The 18,782-nt window shown below is 42.5% G+C and overlaps 1 protein-coding gene across 2 annotated transcripts in view; it reads left to right on the top strand.

The window, feature by feature from the left end:
• Arhgap26 (Rho GTPase activating protein 26) overlaps nucleotides 1–18,782 on the top strand; it is a 387,278-nt gene that overhangs the window by 283,614 nt on the left and 84,882 nt on the right. For both annotated transcript variants that reach the window (XM_028777886.1, XM_028777885.1), the window contains exon 18: nucleotides 9,219–9,378. In XM_028777886.1, coding sequence (XP_028633719.1) covers nucleotides 9,219–9,378 — 160 coding nt within the window. The remainder of the gene's footprint in view (nucleotides 1–9,218; nucleotides 9,379–18,782) is intronic.

An 18,782-nucleotide genomic window follows, 5' to 3' on the forward strand; every position in this document is an offset into this window, starting at 1 on the left:
GCTTCTTCATCTTTTTCCCAATAGAGATGAATGCACTGATTAAGTTCAATAGATCCTACAAATATTTCTTGGAAATGTTTCATATTAGTCCTGCTCCTGGTGACCAGCACCTTGATGTACCTTCCCTGCCCCCACACCTCCCTCCCTGTTCCTCTAGACCACCAGTTTAGACCAGTTTCTTCCCCAGTGGACTTCCTGCAGTGGAGTCCTTCCACTCAGTGACCAGGGCAAATGACTGCAAGCACAGAGACCTGCCAGAGTAGCAGGAACAGGGGTTGGCACATTTAACTGCTCGGGTGCAATCCAAACAGTGCTGAATTGTGCTTTGTATGTCATGATTCTCTACCAGACTTGATGGCAGTTCGTGAAGCTTCCTCTCTGCCCCCTTCTCTGTGCATCTCTCTGTCTCTGTCTGTCTCTCTGGAAGATGAGAGACCCATGGAGTTTGACATTTTAGTCTTAGCTGAATCCTTTCTGAGACAGAAAAGAGGTGCTGCTGATATTGAGTTTCCCTTCGGATGAGAATTTTCTAGCTGCTTTTCATCTCACTCAGTAAAGAACACAGCACTCACAGTGGCCTGCAAAGCCCTCCAGGCTTTGCTGCCCCAGCTCCGTAGCCTGTCTGACTTTTGCTTCTTTCCCCTTCGCTGACTGTGCTCCAGGTGTACTGACTTTCATTTTGTGTTGCCAGCATGCCATGCACCCTGTGACCTTAATGTGTCTACATCTACTGCTTTCTGCATGTGACTTCCTAGGAGTCATCAGGACAATATCTTTACTCCCTCCAGATGGTTACTGCATGTCTCCTTCTACTGCCCAGATCACCTTTTAAAAGTGCGACATAGCCCCAGTATTCGATGTCCCCTTCCAGTGTGTTCTTTTACCATTGGACCATATACTTTATTTATTATCTGCCTTACCATACAAAGGACCAGGAGTCTGTAGGGGGTGGGGGAGAGGTCATTTTGTTTATTGCAGCATCTCCAGTGCTTAAAGCAGTCCCCGACACATGGCAGACACTGGAAATTATTTGATAACAGAAGAATAGGTAAGGCTTTGAGATTTCTCTGCTGGATCAGGGTGCAGCTCAGTCCTTGGCCTGCAAGTTTGGACAGTAGTGGTTTACAGGTAGTGGGCCCCTTCCCTGAGGAAAGTGTCACACAGACAGCAATCAGTACATAGCAGCCCTTGATGCTGTCACTTACATATACGCATATGCAGCTAGCTAGCGGTCCGCCCATGTTTGCCATTTAGCATTTCTCTAAGTCGGAGAAATAACTTTGTAATGGTGTGGTAATGAATGTGAAAGCATGTTATAAATTATAAAGTGCTTTGCAAGAGATAGTTACATTGGGCATTAGAATCAACTGTTAGATGATTTGGAATAGTTAAGTAGTTTTCCAGAAAAAAAAAAAAGTGTCATGGGTCAGTTCCTCTGTGTCTTTCTTCTGCTTGTCCCCATTAGGGCCTGCAAATTGGGCCTAAGGGCAGAGCTACTTTGACTACCGGCTACTCAGGAAGGTGACGATCTTACCTTTAGATCCAGATCCCTAGTTCTAAACAATATACTTACTTTGTACAGGAAAGAACTAAGACAAGTAAACAAACCCAGGCTGATGAATTTGGGGACGCTAAAGGCTGTGCCCGACTTACAAGTGACAATGAGAGTTCCAGTTCTTTTCCTGAGTGAGCCATGCCCATTCCATGGGAGGTAGTAATCCCTGTGGCCCAGTTTAGTGTATTCCAAATAGAACTTGGGGATCGTCTAGACTGTTATTGGCCATAGATGAACTAATATCCTTGATTGCTTTTAAGAACTTCCAAACAGGACTACACAATCCAGTTTTCCTTTGCCACATGATCTCCCTAAACATGGGCTGTGTGGAAAGGAAGAACAGCCAGGAAGGACTGCCCCAAGCCTATACAGCACCACCCCACAGAACCCTGAGGGTCAGTAGCTCTGCTGTCAGACTGGCATCACATTCGACATCTGCCACTTACTAGATATGTAACTTGTCAGAGTTGTAACTTTGTAGTGCTGAACAATATTGGGGCCTAATTCATGGGGTAATTTTAAAGATCAAATGAGGTAGTTGATGAAGTTCTTAACGTCCACTTCTCAGAAAACACTTGGCTAGCACTGCTGTTAGTTATTGATGGTAGTCATTGTAATAATTAAAGGCAGGCAGAAGAGAGAGGGATTTGAGAAACAGATGTAATGAAAAAAAGTAATATAGGATACTCTATCCTGGAAGCTATGACAAATGTTTTGGAAGAAGACCAACATAATAATTTGTGCATTGTGCTATATTATATAATACATATTAGGTAATTCATATAATAATCATTATTATACCCTCTAACTATTTGATGGCCTCATACCTTGCTAACTAGTGTAGTCAACAGTGATACCTGGTTTGTCATGTACCATAGCTGTCAGGGCAGCTGCCCTGGCTGCCTTCCACTGCCCCTGGCATGACAGAAGATCTGAGAACCCAGTAGGTTACATGAAAGTTTGAAGCAGGAACTAAGTACTGCTGATCTTCTGTGCATTTTCAAGATGGCAGCCTCCACAGCATCCACATGTCATTTCTTTCTTTAGCTTCAACAAGTTATATGTCACACTGTACCTGACACTGGGATAGTAGTAGGGAGGCGCCCACCATTTGTGTACTCTTAGAACTTGTGCTAAGTGGAGGGAACAAACATGGACACCTCAATGAATGGTGACAGTTATTGTGTAGTAAGTGCTGACACAGGATAACTGGGGAGATACAGGTTTAGTGCAAGACCTGACCTACTGTGGTTGGCAAGAAAGACCCCTCTGAGGAAGTGAGCATGGCCTATGAGACAGCCAGGTAAAGAGGGCTGTCAGATTCCCAAGGCATTGAGGATCAGAACTAGGAAGAAAGATACAAGGCCCAGAGGTTAAAGGGCAAAGGGAAGTGTGGCAGAGAATCACCTTGATGTCACCAATACATAGTACTTAGCAAAAGTGTGACACAAATTCGTTTCTCTTCCCTTTGGATAATCAACTTTTATTATTACACAGTATGTGTAAGATTTTTTAAGACTATAGTCAAGTGGTATAAATACATGTATGGTATACACCTGCCACCCTGGGCATCTGCAAGTCTTTCCTTTTGCAGAACCTAACCTCTGCACCTTGGAACAACCACTCCCTTCTGTCCTTCCCATCCTGCGCTGCTCACAGTTCTGTCCCTGAGTCTGAAATGGAATATCGCTGTAAGTGAATCTGACAGTATTTACTCTGTTGACTGGTTTGTTTCACCTAATGTAATATTCTCAGAGTTCGTCCATGTTGTGTTTGTCAGAACTCCATTTCTTTTGAAGCTGTGTAGCACTCCAGTGCAGGTGTAGATCCTGTCTTGCTGAACCCTCCATAACCTCACAGGCACCCGATGTCTTATAACAGTGGTGAAGAGAGTGGCCATGAAGGTGGATGCACAGATACCTCAAGTCTGTGCTTGTAGTTCTTTCATTTATGTGCCTGCAATTAGAACTACTAGCCCAGATGACAATTTTGTGTGTGATTTTTGAGAAACCACCACATTGCCTGCCAACAGCTTTCAGCTTGAAGTTTAAAATGACCAGGGGACCTTTGGTGGATTTTAAAGAGAGTAGTATTGACTTCAAGGTGAGCTGCATAGAAATGGAGCTGATTGTGTAGCTGGTCCTCAGAAGACCTCTGCTTCGGGTGCAGACTGTGTGCACAGAGGTTTTCATCTTTGTTTCCCCCACATCTCTATTCTGTTTCTCTAAACAATGTTTAAGATCAACTGGTTCTCTGCAAGTGGGCCCAAAGTTGACATATGTCATTCTGCCCAATAGGGACATCTCAGCAGGCAGCTGTGTCCATCCAGAAACATGGCCATTTATGCCACCAGAAGCAGGGGCAAGTTATTCATACTCATTGAACCTTGAAACATCTTAAAGGAAAAAGAGTAGCCTGAGTTGGCATCCCTTAGCTATTATTTTATTGGTCTGGGGCTATAAAAACCATTTTGCCAGCTCCCTTCCTTTTAATTTATATACATGATGGCTTTATTCTTACACCATTAAAAAAAAGCTCCCTGGCTGTGCCAGCCAGCTATAAATACTATTCTGTCATATTCAAGGGTCAGTTCATCATTTTACCAAGTAGACAGCCATATGTAGGGTAGGAAGGGGAAGAAGTGGTATAGTCTGATACTGCTTTCAGACTTTCAGAGGTAGTCACATGATCATTCTCTTCCTTCCTGATTCAGCTCAGCAGTCTATGTCATGGATGAAGGACCAACCTTTCTCCTTTTCATCCCTCCATCGTAGCCCTTGTTTCTCCCTGTGTGACTCTGTGACACCTCTCTATTTGTTTTAATGAAATTTCTGAGGAACAAGGATACATCTTGTCATTAGTTGTGTGGGAACAGCTGAAAGCTGTGGCAGGACAGGCTCTACTGAGTTAGCTCCATCCTGGCTGTGTGAGCACAAGTTGTCTTCTTCACTTCTCAGTGTCCCAGGGTCTTCAGCTGTATAATCATAGCCAATAGAGTGCCTGTCTGAAAGCGCTCTCATGAAGGGCAAATGGGGCTATAAAAGTATCCTTCGGAAATTATATTCCATTAATTATTCAAAGCTGGGAGTGACCATTCACTAAATAACCATCCCCAGGAATTAATGTGACCACAGCAGCCATGTAGAGCTACTTCTGTTACTCTTTTCTTTGGGGATAGCACAGAAAAGCTGTATTTATGCACTGATGGGCTTCCTTGCCAGAGTCCCCCAGCACCCTCCATACTAGTCACACCTCAGAGAATCCAAGAGGTATCTAGGCAACACACACTTAGGGGTTCGAAATTGGTGAAAGCAACCAAATTAACAACCATGGAAACTTAACACTTAGCTGGTTAACCACAAAATAGCAGCTTCATTTCTAGTGAATCCTTGGCCCAGTCTTGGGGCTTCCCCAAGAAGGTGTTAGCAACTAAGGTGATATTTACTGTTGCTCGATCTCCCTCCCACCCACTCTCTCACTTTCAGGAGTATTAGCCTTAAGCCTGCCTGGTACCTGTCTGCATCCTCTACAGGAGGTTCTTCAAGGGCATCATCCAGCTTTAGTCTTGGAGCACTTGAGAAAAGGGAGCAATCAATGTAGAAGTGCCCAGAAGGACGGACTGGGAAACTTGGTTTAAAAGATCAAGCTTGGTGCAACTGCAGTAGACATGCGCTACCCAGAGTTGGCTTTGCAGAGTGAAGAACTTGATATGTAGGTTAGGGCATGAAGCTGTTGGTGTCATGAAGTAGCTTTGAGTTTCTCAGCCTGTGGTACCAAAGATGTCGATGAGGAAGTGAAGGAAAATGAGTTTGTGGTTCCTTGAACATTTCTATAGATTTTAAATGTGTCATGGGTTTTGTGTGTGTGTGTGTACTAACCCTTACCCCAGAACAAAACAGCTATTAAACATTACTGTAGTATGCCTTTAAACTGGTACCTGTTATGACCCTCTCCTGTGCCCTAGCACCATGATAGTAGCAACTGTCCTCTATTAGGCTGATATACCATGCCAAGAGATTGACTAGTTACCTATGCTTCATCAGCCTTCCCATATTATATGGTGGGTGTCTTTGTTCCTGTTTCCTTTGTGAGAAGGCCATTTGACCTGATTTCCATCCAGCCGCTCTTTCTCTGAATTTACCCATTGGGTAATCATCTCCCTCAGCCTTATTTTTGTCTATGTAGAAATTGATATTTGCACACTTATGTTCCTTGCAAATTGTAGTTCTTGGTGCAAAAGTGGGTTGCAAAATCAATTTAGTAAATTTTAAAAGAGTGTATAAAATAACAAATGCATCCCACTTACTGTTGGGTATATGTATGGTGTGTATGTATATGTGTGTTGTATGAAATCATTTCCTATTGTCAAAAAGTTTCAAACTACTAATCTAGAGTTAGTATACAAGCCAAATGTACATAAAATTTTCTAGGTCCTTTTGTAAAGCCTCCATCGTCCTTTAGGTCTGAGGTACTATTATTAGTTGGCACTGGAGGCTGGAGTGGAGAAGGCAGCAGTGGTTCTGTTATTAAAACCTTACTACAGCCACAGGATCTGTGTAGACCCTGACTGCCACCACCACATCATGTCCAGTAGACATAGTCACCCAGGCCTCAGAGACAAGCAGATTGTAAAACCTACTCTAGGCTTACAGGTATTTGGAGGTCTTTGTGGCAATCTGTGGTTATAAAGTAAACAGCACTTACACAGCCCTAATTCCCATTTCAACTCAAGGAAAGCAGATGTGATCCCTATGCAGTATGAAGGCCTTTTTAAATAGGCCTCTAAAGCAGTTGGCTACTGTCTTACCCGTCATGATGCTGTCTGTATTACAACCTCAGTCTTCATCTGGAAGTGATTTCCCCCTTTCTCTCTCCTAAAGGGTATCAGATCCAGACTGTCTAGCTAATTTCTCTTGAAACAAAGATGACAGGAGTCTCTCTAGCATGCCCATTTTCACTGAAACTTGTTCTTCACATGCTAACTGTAATCCAGTTGCATGGAACATAGGGTGAAGATCCCCAGCAACTTCCCTGAGGGTCACAGAAGGAGCAAGGGCTTCCTTCTCTACCCTCACAGGTGAACTCCTCCTCTACATCCTCAAAGTGAGCTTGCAAAAAGACAACTCTACTTGCAGTGTTTGTGGAAGGCACTTCAGTAGACTAGCCCATGTGGACACGGTGGACTGAAAGGCACATGTCAATGCAAACTTCAACACACGAGAAGCATGTGTGTGTGGATTTTAAGACAAGATTCAACATGCCATTCTGAACTGTGTAAGGAGGAGCCCAGGCAGTACAATTAAGAGAACAGAAGGCAGGCTTAGTGTTTTATGGATCTCGCTAATGAATGAGTCCTGAGGCTTCCGCTGGACCGACTTCCCAGCACCCTGCCAGCCTGCTTCCCACACATCTGTAAATCCGTCAAGCTCTAATTCACGGCTGGTGCCAGCAGAGGCTGAGGTCTAGGCCTTCCTCTCTGGAACACACAGAGATCTCAAGTCATTAATAATTCACTCTGGAGTAATGAACAAAGCTGTACCAAGTTGCAAGCTGAAGTAATCAAGTGACAGATCAATTTATTTCTGCAGTGCCCAGATATAATAGTAGCAATGAGAAGGTACAAGCTTGTCGCTGAAAAGTTTCTCAAGACTTAGATCAATGTGTTTTAAGTTCCAGAATAAAATGGATCATTAAACGGGAAATGAATTTCTTGGGTAGCCTCAAGCCTATTTATATTCAGAGTTGCCAACCAAGAATTACTGTACTGTGTTTCCAAATGCCTTTGTACCTCAGGGCCTGCAAATCAGAGTGATTATTACTCATTAATTAAATCTAAGAAGTGGAACACAGCCCGAGACTTTGAAAAGGGAGGTTGGGATAGTTCAGGTACAATTATCCCCACATTATTGATAATCAGTAGACATTTCTGTTGGTTGAGAATATTAGTCTTACATCTACCAAGAAGTTCCCATCATGCTTTTAAGTTTCATTAAATGTCATTCTGCTCGTCAGTGGCTCTGTCAAGTTCAATACCTCAGTCTCTGTGTTCATTCTCATGATGGAGACATCATCACTGAGTGAGGACATCTGTCTGAGTCTGGGATAGAGGACTAGGAAGAGACCAGGGCAGGTGCAGAAAGCAAGGGACTGTGTGAGCCGAGCCTTACGGAGAAGATTTGTCAAGCACAGAAATAACAAGAACATTCTAAGCCAAGGAATGACATTGGCAAGAGCAGAGAGGTGGGAGCAGAGGAGGAGGATGGTAGAAAATTATTCTCATCAGTACGCTTCCCATTCGAGATCACATTCAACCTGAACCGCATGGATGAAGTGGGTGGGCCATCCACCCTTACTACTCCTTTTAAAGAGAGGAGGGACCCAACACCTTCATGTTTGACAAAGTACATTACTTGTCAAGTGACCCACAGCTGAGAAGTAGCAGAAGCATAGAGAGGAGTTGGAGGAAGGTGTGCTTCTTCTATGAGTATCCATAAGTATACATCAAATCTGTAAAATTCTACATATCCAGAAGTGTATATCAAATGTTAAATTTGTTTGAAGTAGAATTTCAGTAAAGACTGGGTTTAGAAACAGACATTTAAAGTAGGGGGATCCTTTCTCCTACATAATGGAAGTCTACAGGAGAAACAGCGCAGGCATTGCTAGGCTTTGATGAAAGATACTAAGTGTCAATAGCACTGACTGCTGGGGACATCAGTCTATGGACAGTGTCTGTTCCCAGATTTCTCTCTAGATTCAAATTAGTAATAAATAGTTTCCTTCATCCAGCAGATAGGTGATTAAGGAATCTTCTAGTATTTCCTAACAGAGCCGAATGACATGAACTTGTTTATTGCCAGTAAATAATTCCTAAGTTTTTATTCAAGGGGCTTATGAACCACTGAGATTTATAGCTTGGGCATGGAGTTCAGATATACGTATTTTGAATTGTTGTTTGCCTAAAAATATGCATGTGTATTTAGCAGATTACTCTGACCAGGCTACTACTGACCTCATCCCTTCTTTAAACGTTGAGTGTACGTGCAGTAGACACACAGGTAAACAGTAGCACATTTTTTAATTTCTGTTTATGTCACATGTTTCACTTAATGCAAACCTCATGTTTAATCAAATGGGCTTTAATACTTAGTGTTTAGAGTACCAAATTTCCTGATGTGGTTAGATACCAGCTCTTTCCTTTTGAAAGAAAGCTATATCTATTTTGAGCTTATTTTTACAAATGAATAAACCAGGAGCTTCTTGATTTGCATTGGAGACAGTGCAGAGGGAAAACCCCTTGGTGGTTTAAGAAGCAGACAGGTACAGAAGTTGTAATCCAGACGGATGAGGAGTTACTTGGATTTAGAGAGTACTGACTTAGGTGAGCAAAACCTCATTACCTGGCAGATGGCCTTGACTGGTTGGCTGATTGGCTGGTTGTTTTAGGCAAAGTGGGAATCATATCCTGAAGTGAATACTGAATGAGATCTGTGAACACTGTAGTTGAAAGTACAAAAGAAAACTTGCTCTTTGATTCATGGCATCCAAGGATGAATCTTGAGTCTTGCCTCCTCTAGATACAGGCAGGAAAGTCAGAAGCACCCATGGAGGTGAGCCGTCTGGGTGTACACGACATCTCTCACTTATTCTTTCCCCTTTCCAGTGTTGCTAACAACCACAAGCAGAATCTGATGACAGTGGCAAACCTTGGCGTGGTATTTGGACCCACCTTGCTGCGACCTCAGGAAGAAACAGTGGCAGCCATCATGGACATCAAGTTTCAGAACATTGTCATCGAGATCTTAATAGAGAACCATGAGAAGGTGAGGCAGAAGTGGGCCTTTGTGGGAGAGAGTTGTGTGTTCAGCTCTGTGGGTGCGGGCTACATTGGAGCTGACCTTCATACTTAATTAGGTTTGCATTGCTAATGGTGCTTGAATGGTGACAGTGGTGAAGTAGCTGATTGTCTTGGTCGTGGTGGTGATAAATGTGAGAGTGCTGATGGTGGTGACAGCAGTGGCTCCTAGTGTCTCTAGAGGTGTGGGGATGGGCAGAGTCTCATTGAGTCCTTGCTCTGTCTCAGGGACTGTGCTGAGCACTCTTTGTTGCTGTTTCTCTTTGACTTTCAGAGAAGGGGTACTATTATGAGCCACAGTTTAGAAAACCGTTTTACTTTTTACTCAATTGTCTTAGAACTATATGGGCATGTTACTATTAGGTACACTGAAGTTTTCTCATCTGTTTTGCAAATATTTTTCCTGTTGTCTGCATTTTGATTATATAGATAGTATGCATGTATTCATTTGTGTGCATTTGAATGTGTTTATATATGCTTGTGATCTTTGCCTTCAAGGCACTGGAGTATCTGGTCTATTGTTTGTTAAAATATTTTTAAATATTTGTTAAACTATTTTTTCCTTAGAGAGCTGTATAAAGATGTGAAATGCTTTTCCCTTCCATCTATTCCTGGACTCCTGAAGTATACGCTTTACTACCTTCATGGCCTTGTCCCTTAAAATCCAGTGTAGTCCAGTCAGTCATTACCTACATGCACAAGGGGACAACTATATCCACTAGAGCACATGAAGCCTCCAGGAGCCACAGTCCTAAAGGAAAATAACCAGTCTTTCTCCCCTGCCATCAATGCCAGCAGCTCCTCAATAGGGGCGGGCCTCCAAAGCTCTTCCCTCATCCTTGCTGGAATTCTGGCTAGCTTGATCTCGCCAAGTGAGCACAGTTACTAAGAGCTCCCGAGTACAACAGTGTGTCTCAAGACCACCCTCCACCCCTCATTCATCATGAAATACTTTAACACCATTTGAGGCCTGCTCAGTCAGTCTCACTACTCCCAGTAACAAATCCCTGAGAAGCCTCTCAGAACCTGTGCAGGTTGCTCCAAGTGGCTTTTTCACAGACATGACTCTGGAATTTGATTTAAATAAAAATAATAATACATGTTCCCCTTTCTAAATAAAGCCTTTGCCTAGAATGAGTAAATTCATGGAAAACAAATTTAGATTCTGACCATTCCTTTTACACAACAATATTATTGGTAATAATAATGCAAGCCACCATTACCCCTGGGCTGAGTTTTGACAAGAGCCTCCTAATTTGCCTCCTCATTTCCACCTAGACCTGTTTGTTCTGATATCACCTACCAAAATGACACTTCTGACATGCCAAATCAGCTGACATCAGTTGTGCACTACCTAAGCTATCCAGTGACTCCCCACATGGCTGGGACGGAAGGCCATTCTTGATAGGAGCATGTGAGTCCCACGCAGTCTTTATCTTCTCTCATGCCTCCTGCTGCCTCCTTGGCTTTGACAGTTCTGTGGTTCCTTGGACATGTCAGGTACACTTATATTTTGAATCCTTAGAAATTGCTGTTCCCATCACCTGGATGGGGCTCTCTTCCACCTTAAGAACTACATGGCATGTTTTCTTTACCACTGTCAAGTGTCTTCGGCAGGGACTGCCCAGACCTCTTCATGTAGAATGTTATAGGCCCAGTCATTTCCCTTCCCTCTCTCTCTTCTCTTTCTGTAGCACTCACCTCTGCTGCCAGGCTGGGTCATTTATTTACTCATCAGACTAATAGTTTTCCAACCTCTTTGATGTTGGCATTCAGACTGAGCCCCTGATGAAATACTAATGGCTTTGTAAGAGAGTGATCAGAATGCTATCTCCCTCTTTCTCCCCCTCCTTCTCCCTCTCTCCATACCTCTCTCCCTCCTCCTATCTCTTACATGCACACACTTTGTCTCTTAGGTTTCAATGCCCTACACCTAAACTTGCAAGAAGGCTGCAATCAGATATGGTTCCTTGGCCTTAAGCCTACACAACTATGAGCTATACTGTTTCTTTTCTTCAGAAAGTTACCAGACCTCAGATATTTTACTCTAGTAATGTAAAATGAGCTAATACAGTCTACACATGTTCCAGACATGTGAGTTCCTGTGAGTGTAGAAACTTCCTTCTTTCTGAGCTCTGTTTACTGAGAGAACCTTCCTCTGTCCTTCATAGGAGTCTTAGTGATATACCTTCAGACTGGCTAGGGAAAGCATAGGAGCCACACAAGTACTGGATCTCAAAGGTCTAGAGTCTTTGTTCCAGCTTATCTGGGAGGGAGACAGTATTCTGCAAGGTTATTAGGAAGCAAATGTCCCTGAATAAGGAAAGGTAGAGCAGAAAAATGTATAAGATACCATAATGTTTGAGGATCCTTGAGCTTTCCATGAGTCCATGTTGGTAATGCATACTGATTTTTTTTATTCAGTTGAACCGTAGGATAGTTTTAGTAAATATGGTCCAGAAACATAACTTGATAAAAATAGCTTTTACTTACGACGTGTTCATGAGATGCTGTCTAAGCAGTCACATAGCTGCCATCTCATTTAATTTTCCTAGCAGCATTCAAGAAAACGTTCAGCATCTTTTTCCATCAGGAAAATGCAAATTAAGACTAGTTTGAGATTGCATCTCAGTAAGCCAGGATGGCTGTCATCAAAAAGATAAATGGCAAGAAATGCTGGAAATGTGGAGAAGAGATACCGCTACATACTGCCAATAGATTTACACACTGGTGCAGCCAGTGTGGAAATCAATAGGTATTCTCCTCAAATGCCTGAAAATATTTTTCCACCAGGGTCTATATGCCTGGGTCTTCACTGGCATTCTGTGGCCACTAGAGAAGAACAGAATTGAAAGTGTTTGAATTGAAAGCTCAACATATTTACTTTACATTAATGGTTACTTCTTTAAAATGTCTAATTCTATATGAGTAGAGTCCTCTCCATCTCACAGGTTAACCTGGAGGCTTAAACTATCAAGTACACAAATACTTAGGATTATAGTAGAGATAATATTCATATTTCTAGTTATAAATAAAAAATAAAATATTACTGCTATCATCTGAAATATCTCAAAGTTAGAGAAATTTAACAATTTCTTACAAAATTTTCCCTCTAATCACTTTCTAAGGGTTAATGTATTGATGGCTTTTAAAGTTGTAGATGCTGAGGAAGAACAGACACATGTCGGGAAAACACATTGCTTTCTTACTGTGCTTCAGGCTGGTTGTATTTGTTATAGGGCACTGTTCAGTTCTAACACACAACAGGAGATTGATCCCTTGGGTTCTGTGACAGTTTATAGCATTTCGTTTGGCTGTGGCTCTGGAGAAGGTTTCTGGAGAAATAGGAGGATGCCTCTGTGTACACATGCCTGTTAGCCGGGTGTGTTGCTGTCATCATCTGTAAGATGTGGACAGTAGATCTTTAACTATCAACTGTCAGAAGTGTATCCTTTTCAATATATGTCAACTCTTGATCTCATGTGCCAGAGATGAGCTAGCAACCATAGATGACCTTACTGAATACACAAGGTAAGAGGCCAGCTCTGTGCAGCTCGTATCCTCAGTGACATAATAGTCACCCTCCAGTCAGTCAGTGCAATTTAGGCCCACTCAATTGCCTTCATTTGCCCTTGCCAAAAAAAAAAAAAAGGTTGATGGCACCGAATTTATTACACTCCTCTTTGACTTTATACACAAATTGTATATTAATTAATATACAGTTGGTTAATCTGCACCTGGCAGGTTTTGGCATTTGCTTTTCATTTTCTTAATATTTCACATTTGTTGGTATGCAAAATCAACACTAATAATGATAACATGTGCCCAGATTCACTGCAACCATCCTGCTGTTGATTTGGATCCTCTCTTTGTAAACCTGAGGAAACAAGGCAGATGGACCTGTACATTGGAACACAGTGCTTCTTCTTGGTCCTATAACATCTTCCTTCCTAACAGCAACTGCTTTGTAGAATGCTCTATTAATGTACTGAGTTTGTCGGTTTGAGTACATAGTTACCGCTATTTAACTCTAGGTAAACTAACAGTTATTTATATTGCAAAGCTTTTTAATATCCCTCAAATGGGACTACGGTTTGATGTTGCATTTTATATAATTCTTTTCTATTAGCAGAGGTAGTAGGAAATTAGACTTTTTCTGGAGATAGAGAAAATCATAACACACACACACACACACACACACGCCATCTCTGTATGTATGTGTCTTTAGTTACTAAAGATAATGGTTCCTTTTTAAAGATTTTAAGTAAAATTCCCCAAACTACTTTCCAAATTTGATCTCTGCCCTGCCCCCAAATGCTGATAGCAGCAGGGTTTAGGATTTCCAACTGTCCCTTTAAAACCTCTCTAGCTATAGCCTCTGGATCTGGCTTCTTCACAGTTAATGACAAAGAAGCCCTGCAGTGGCTTACCTGAGTCACAGGCTTGAAGTTGCTGGGCTTCAGGCTCCACCTGCCCTGTGCTTTAGCAGACCCAGTGAGCAGGGGAACTGCAGCCCTCCCTTCCCAAGGCCAGTATTCCTCATCTACTCTAGTGTTACCTGAGACCCTGATGAATTTGTGTCTTAAGAGCAGTTCCCAGTGTCAGCTGTCAGCTAGGCTGCTGTTCTACATTGTGATCACCAAGGCTGGAGAGTGACTTACTGAGTCAGCTATAGACTCAGAAGCTCTTCATCATAACCTGATTTTCCTCCTATAAAAACCACAGCACATAATAAAGAGTACAGGGCACACTTTACAGAGAGACTCCTAATCCTTTTCAATTGCAGGGGCATGTGACAGCCAGGATTAGCAAAGGTGTAAAAATGTGTGAGCAACACAGCTAAGAACAAATTCCGCAAGTGTCAGGGCTCCACAGCATCAAGATGGGCCTGAAAAGAGCCCCAAATCCCTAAGCTCTGTAAGTCACACAGGGGAAAAAGACCATCAATACTAACATTGCTACAGGTAGGTAAGGCTGATAGTTTGTAAGGAATGTAATTAAATTTACACTTACAGATTGAATTCTTGTGCCTTGACCATAAGTAATACATTTTCAAGATCTGTTTATTTCCTTCTTATGCTTTATGTTTCTGTCTTTCAGTCTCTCTGTCTCTGTCTCTTTGTCTCTTTGTCTCTGTCTCTCTCTTAAATACAAAAATGTCTTTTGCACAGCAAAGGCCAAACCACTAGATGCCTTAGCCCTCATTGTGGTCCTGGGCCTTTTTGTGGTTGAGACATTTGGAGGTCAGACACTTATATAATTTGCTCAAGGGCACAGACCTATCAAAAGCCTAAAATCTAATCTGCCAGCCCACAGAGCTTGTGATCTTTATGCTCTGTCATCTGTCTCTCATAACACAAGACCCAGCTAGCTAGGCCTCAGTCAATCAGGCCGTCTAGGTCTTTGTCTAGCTGTGTGACCTTGAACAAATCAGTTGATTTTTGTGAGACTCAGTTTCCTTCTCTACAAGATGTCAGTAACTGCATCTCCCTGATAGAGTTACTGTGAAGGGAATAATTCATGCCTTTTAAGGCATGTAAATATAACAGTATAACAACACTCAGTGGATTTTATGTTGCTAACATTTACACTACAGTGCTTCCTGCCTGTGCTCTACCAGTGTAATGTTTACTCATTTTATATTCTTTGTCTTTTGAAAAGTTGTGCAAGGCAAGTGTTATATGTTCATCTTTATAAGGAAATGGGCTCCGAGGAGTTAAAGACCTTGTCTGAGATAATACAGCTAGTAGGTGACAAAGGCAGGATCTGACCTCAGGTCCCTCTAGCTTCAAGGCTCATTTGCTTTTTACACATCACAGTCCTTTAAATTCCCTTCTTATATTTGATATGGGGATATGGCAGTATGGTAGCTATCACGGACAGTAAGGTCTGAAGGTGGTGTGTGGGTGTGCATCAAGACCCAGAGCTCACCCAAGGCTGGCTGACGGGAGAGGCCAACCCTGACACTGTCCTGCCTGGCTTAAGGAGGAAAAAGGAGCCTAGTGTTTATGGATGTGTTAATTCTACTCACAGGGAACTTGAAATTGGGGATACTTGGAAAGGTTCCTCGCAGTTGTATTTTCATTTTATAATTGTATTCACTTGTGGCTCCTGGCAGGGTCACAGTCTTCCTAGCTTTTATGTGGAAGGCATTCCTGATTAAGTTGGAATTAGTTTGTAAGTCAGAGAGTATGAGCTAGACACTTGGGGCACAGAATAAAGCTTTGCTCTTTGTGCTAATTTGGAAAGTCTCTGTGAAATGAGTACATTGTTCCCACCACGTGGTAGACCTTGTAGATTGTATGAGTTAATGCTTGTAGATTACAGGGTCCTTTGTACAGCAGCTTTCTTCACGACCCGAAGAAAACTTCATTTGTGCGATAGAATTGGAGTAGCCAACAGAGCTGTGTAATTCAGACTCATGAGAATTCCAGTTTAAACTTCTAGCATAGACAAACCCTTGGCATGGCCACAAGATAGCTGGAAAATCAACTGGCATGTACTGAAGTGTTCAAAATGAGCAGCATCCATGTGGACAGTAACTTCCACATTCTTGCTGTGTATTCCAGGCTTTGAACTCAGGTTGTAGCCTGGCCTTGACTTCAACTTGTAAAGCAAACCTCCTGCTTTTACCTCCTGGGTATCCAGATTAGTCCTATACCACCATGCCAACCACTTGCTGTCTGTTTGTGTCAAGGTGGCTTCATTTACAATGGTGCCTTTGCATCTAGGAAAAAACACTATAATAATAACCTGTTGGTCCTGTGCCTAGCACTTTAGATTTTGCAATGTGCTCTTGTGCATATTATGTTGTATTTAATCCCAAGGACAGCTTAACAGAGTTCTTTAGACACCTGTACCTGGCTCATAATCAGACCCATAGAACTGGCCTTTGGGTCTGGAGTGCCTACTCATGGTAAAAATTCCCTTGTAGAGCTGATTGTGGTCAGCTTAGGTAACTTTACAAGAAAATAACAAGTGAGCTGAGAGACATTCTCCTTCTTGTGCTCCTGTGTCACTTCCTACTGTGTTTGTGGGGCAGTCTTTCATACATCTGTGTAAATATGTGTCTTACTCAAAACAGTCTGTGTCTAAATGAACATCTGCCAGTTATTAGAAAGAATAGATGTTCTCTTTGTCAATCGGCCATCTTTTCCCTTTGTACTACAGTGGATAGTGGATATATCTTCCTTCATTAGGAAGATAGATAATATCTGGATGCCAGAGGCAAAGAGTCATGGGAGGCTACTAGGACCTGGCCTGTCCCTAACTCTGTATTCATTACTCGATGCTCTCAGCAAGGGATTGCTGAAGGTACTGGGCCAGAGGCAAAAGAGTTCTAAGAGATGCCATTACTTGCTAACAATCCATTCTCATGGGACTGGGGCAGTTGCTTCACATGAAGTTTGGCTGGAGAGAATGAACTGATTGAATGGCTGCTGCAACTCCAGGGCTTCAGGTCCCTGGACCCAGCCACAGGGTAGAATCAGAGATGGCTCTTGTAATGCTGTGTCCTATGCTATGCTGACCTTCAGCTTGGAGGAGTCAGGTGAGATATCCAGCTCAGAGCTTAGCTGGCACAAGCACACATATCTAGGAGCCATTTTAACTGTCAAAGAGAGTGCTCATTGATATGTCAACCACAGAGTGGCTGAGGCTCAGCATGGATTGAGGACAAGGGAAGGAGAGTTTCTTAGAGGTTGCAACTCTTGGGCTCAACAGTAACCACAGCCCCTCTATTTTTCTTACATTATAAAGGCTCTAAGAGATTGCAGAAGTGAATAGCACCAGTCAGTCAGTTTATTACTAGGAGCTACTCTGGAAATGAAAGTTTCTTTTCCTCTTCCTAACCTTGCCCCAGTTGATCTCAGGTCTATACAGTTATTCAGTTTATCCTGTTTCAAGTCTGAGTCTAACAGAGAAAATGTAACAATGTGGCCTTCCTTCCCGACAGCTGTGTTTGGGAGTGAGACTGCCTTAACCAGCTGGCTGGCATCATCAAAGCCAAGGATCTGCCATCTCTGAGAGAACAGCTGTTCCAGCTGAAACTCTCATAATTCTTGTTACTTAGCTTTCTGCATGTCAGCTTTGGACATTGCTTTAAAATATATACACGAAGAAGAGGACCACAAGAACAATTGTGGGATACTTAAAGCCAGCCATAAGTGAAGGGGATGGAGATGGCTACCACTGTCCTCCTACAACTCTGACTGCTGGAAAGAGGACATCCAGGAGGCTAATGTCACAGTGTGAAAGGTTATAACAAAAGGATCAGTCAGTTTTAGTATCTAAGTAAAGTTGAGGTGGCTGTGTAACCCATAAGAATCCTCTTTGAAAGCTGCAATATAATGTTCCACGAGATAAGTAGGATATAACACTATATAAAGTATATAATCTCAGCTGTGGAAAGGTGTGTTTAGCATTAACAAGAATTCATACAAAGCACTCAACTCCATGCCTGATGTGGCAAATACTTAGTAAATCACAGCTACTGGATTGTAAATCCTCTAACCCCAGGGAACACAACTGTTTCATTCACTGCTGCACTTAGGGTTCCTCTGCAAAGTGGGTGTTCAAAAAGAATTTTGGTGATTGTTTGAATGAGTGTCATTATCATATGCATTTACAGAGGCATCTAAGAGAGGGGAGCCTGTGTTGTCTTCTGTAATTATATCTATAACTGTGACAGCCTCATTTTCTTATGCTTTGGCTCTTTGTAAAATGCTGGGACATTAGAAGCTATGCAGAATTGCTGAGAACTGTGAGTGAGCTACTTATAAAGCACAGATTGTGGTGTCTGGCATCCCAGGAGCCACGGTAAGTGGCTGCTACTTACAGATGGTAAACACCGTGTATGTGCTGGCCATAGTGCTAAAGAAATCCTCTAGTAAAGCAAAGAAGAGTTGGAAAGGTTTTAGCCTCTCTCTTACATTGACGTGAATTCAGTGTGCAATGTTCCCCAAAGGCTTGCATTTGAAACTCTTATTTGGGGAGTTAATGGAACTTTTGGGATGCGGAGCCTATCTGGAAGAAGTGGTCATGGAGAGTAGATTTTGGGGGTTATAGCCACACCTATTTTCTCTAGTGTGTGTCTCAGATTTCTGATCCATTGAGATGTGAGCAAGCAGCCTTGTGCTCCTGCTGCCACAGCTGTGAGCTGCTCCACCAACATGACTTCCAAACTGTGATAGATGGTACCCTTCCCTCAGGTACACACTGTGATAGATGGTACCCTTCCCTCAGGTACACACTGTGATAGATGGTACCCTTAGCTCAGGTACACACTGTGATAGATAGTACCCTTCCCTCAGGTACACACTGTGAGAGATGGTACCCTTCCCTCAGGTACACACTGTGAGAGATGGCACCCTT

The sequence above is a fragment of the Grammomys surdaster genome, unplaced genomic scaffold (assembly GCF_004785775.1).
Source record: "Grammomys surdaster isolate TR1022 unplaced genomic scaffold, NIH_TR_1.0 317, whole genome shotgun sequence".
Taxonomy (NCBI): domain Eukaryota; kingdom Metazoa; phylum Chordata; class Mammalia; order Rodentia; family Muridae; genus Grammomys; species Grammomys surdaster.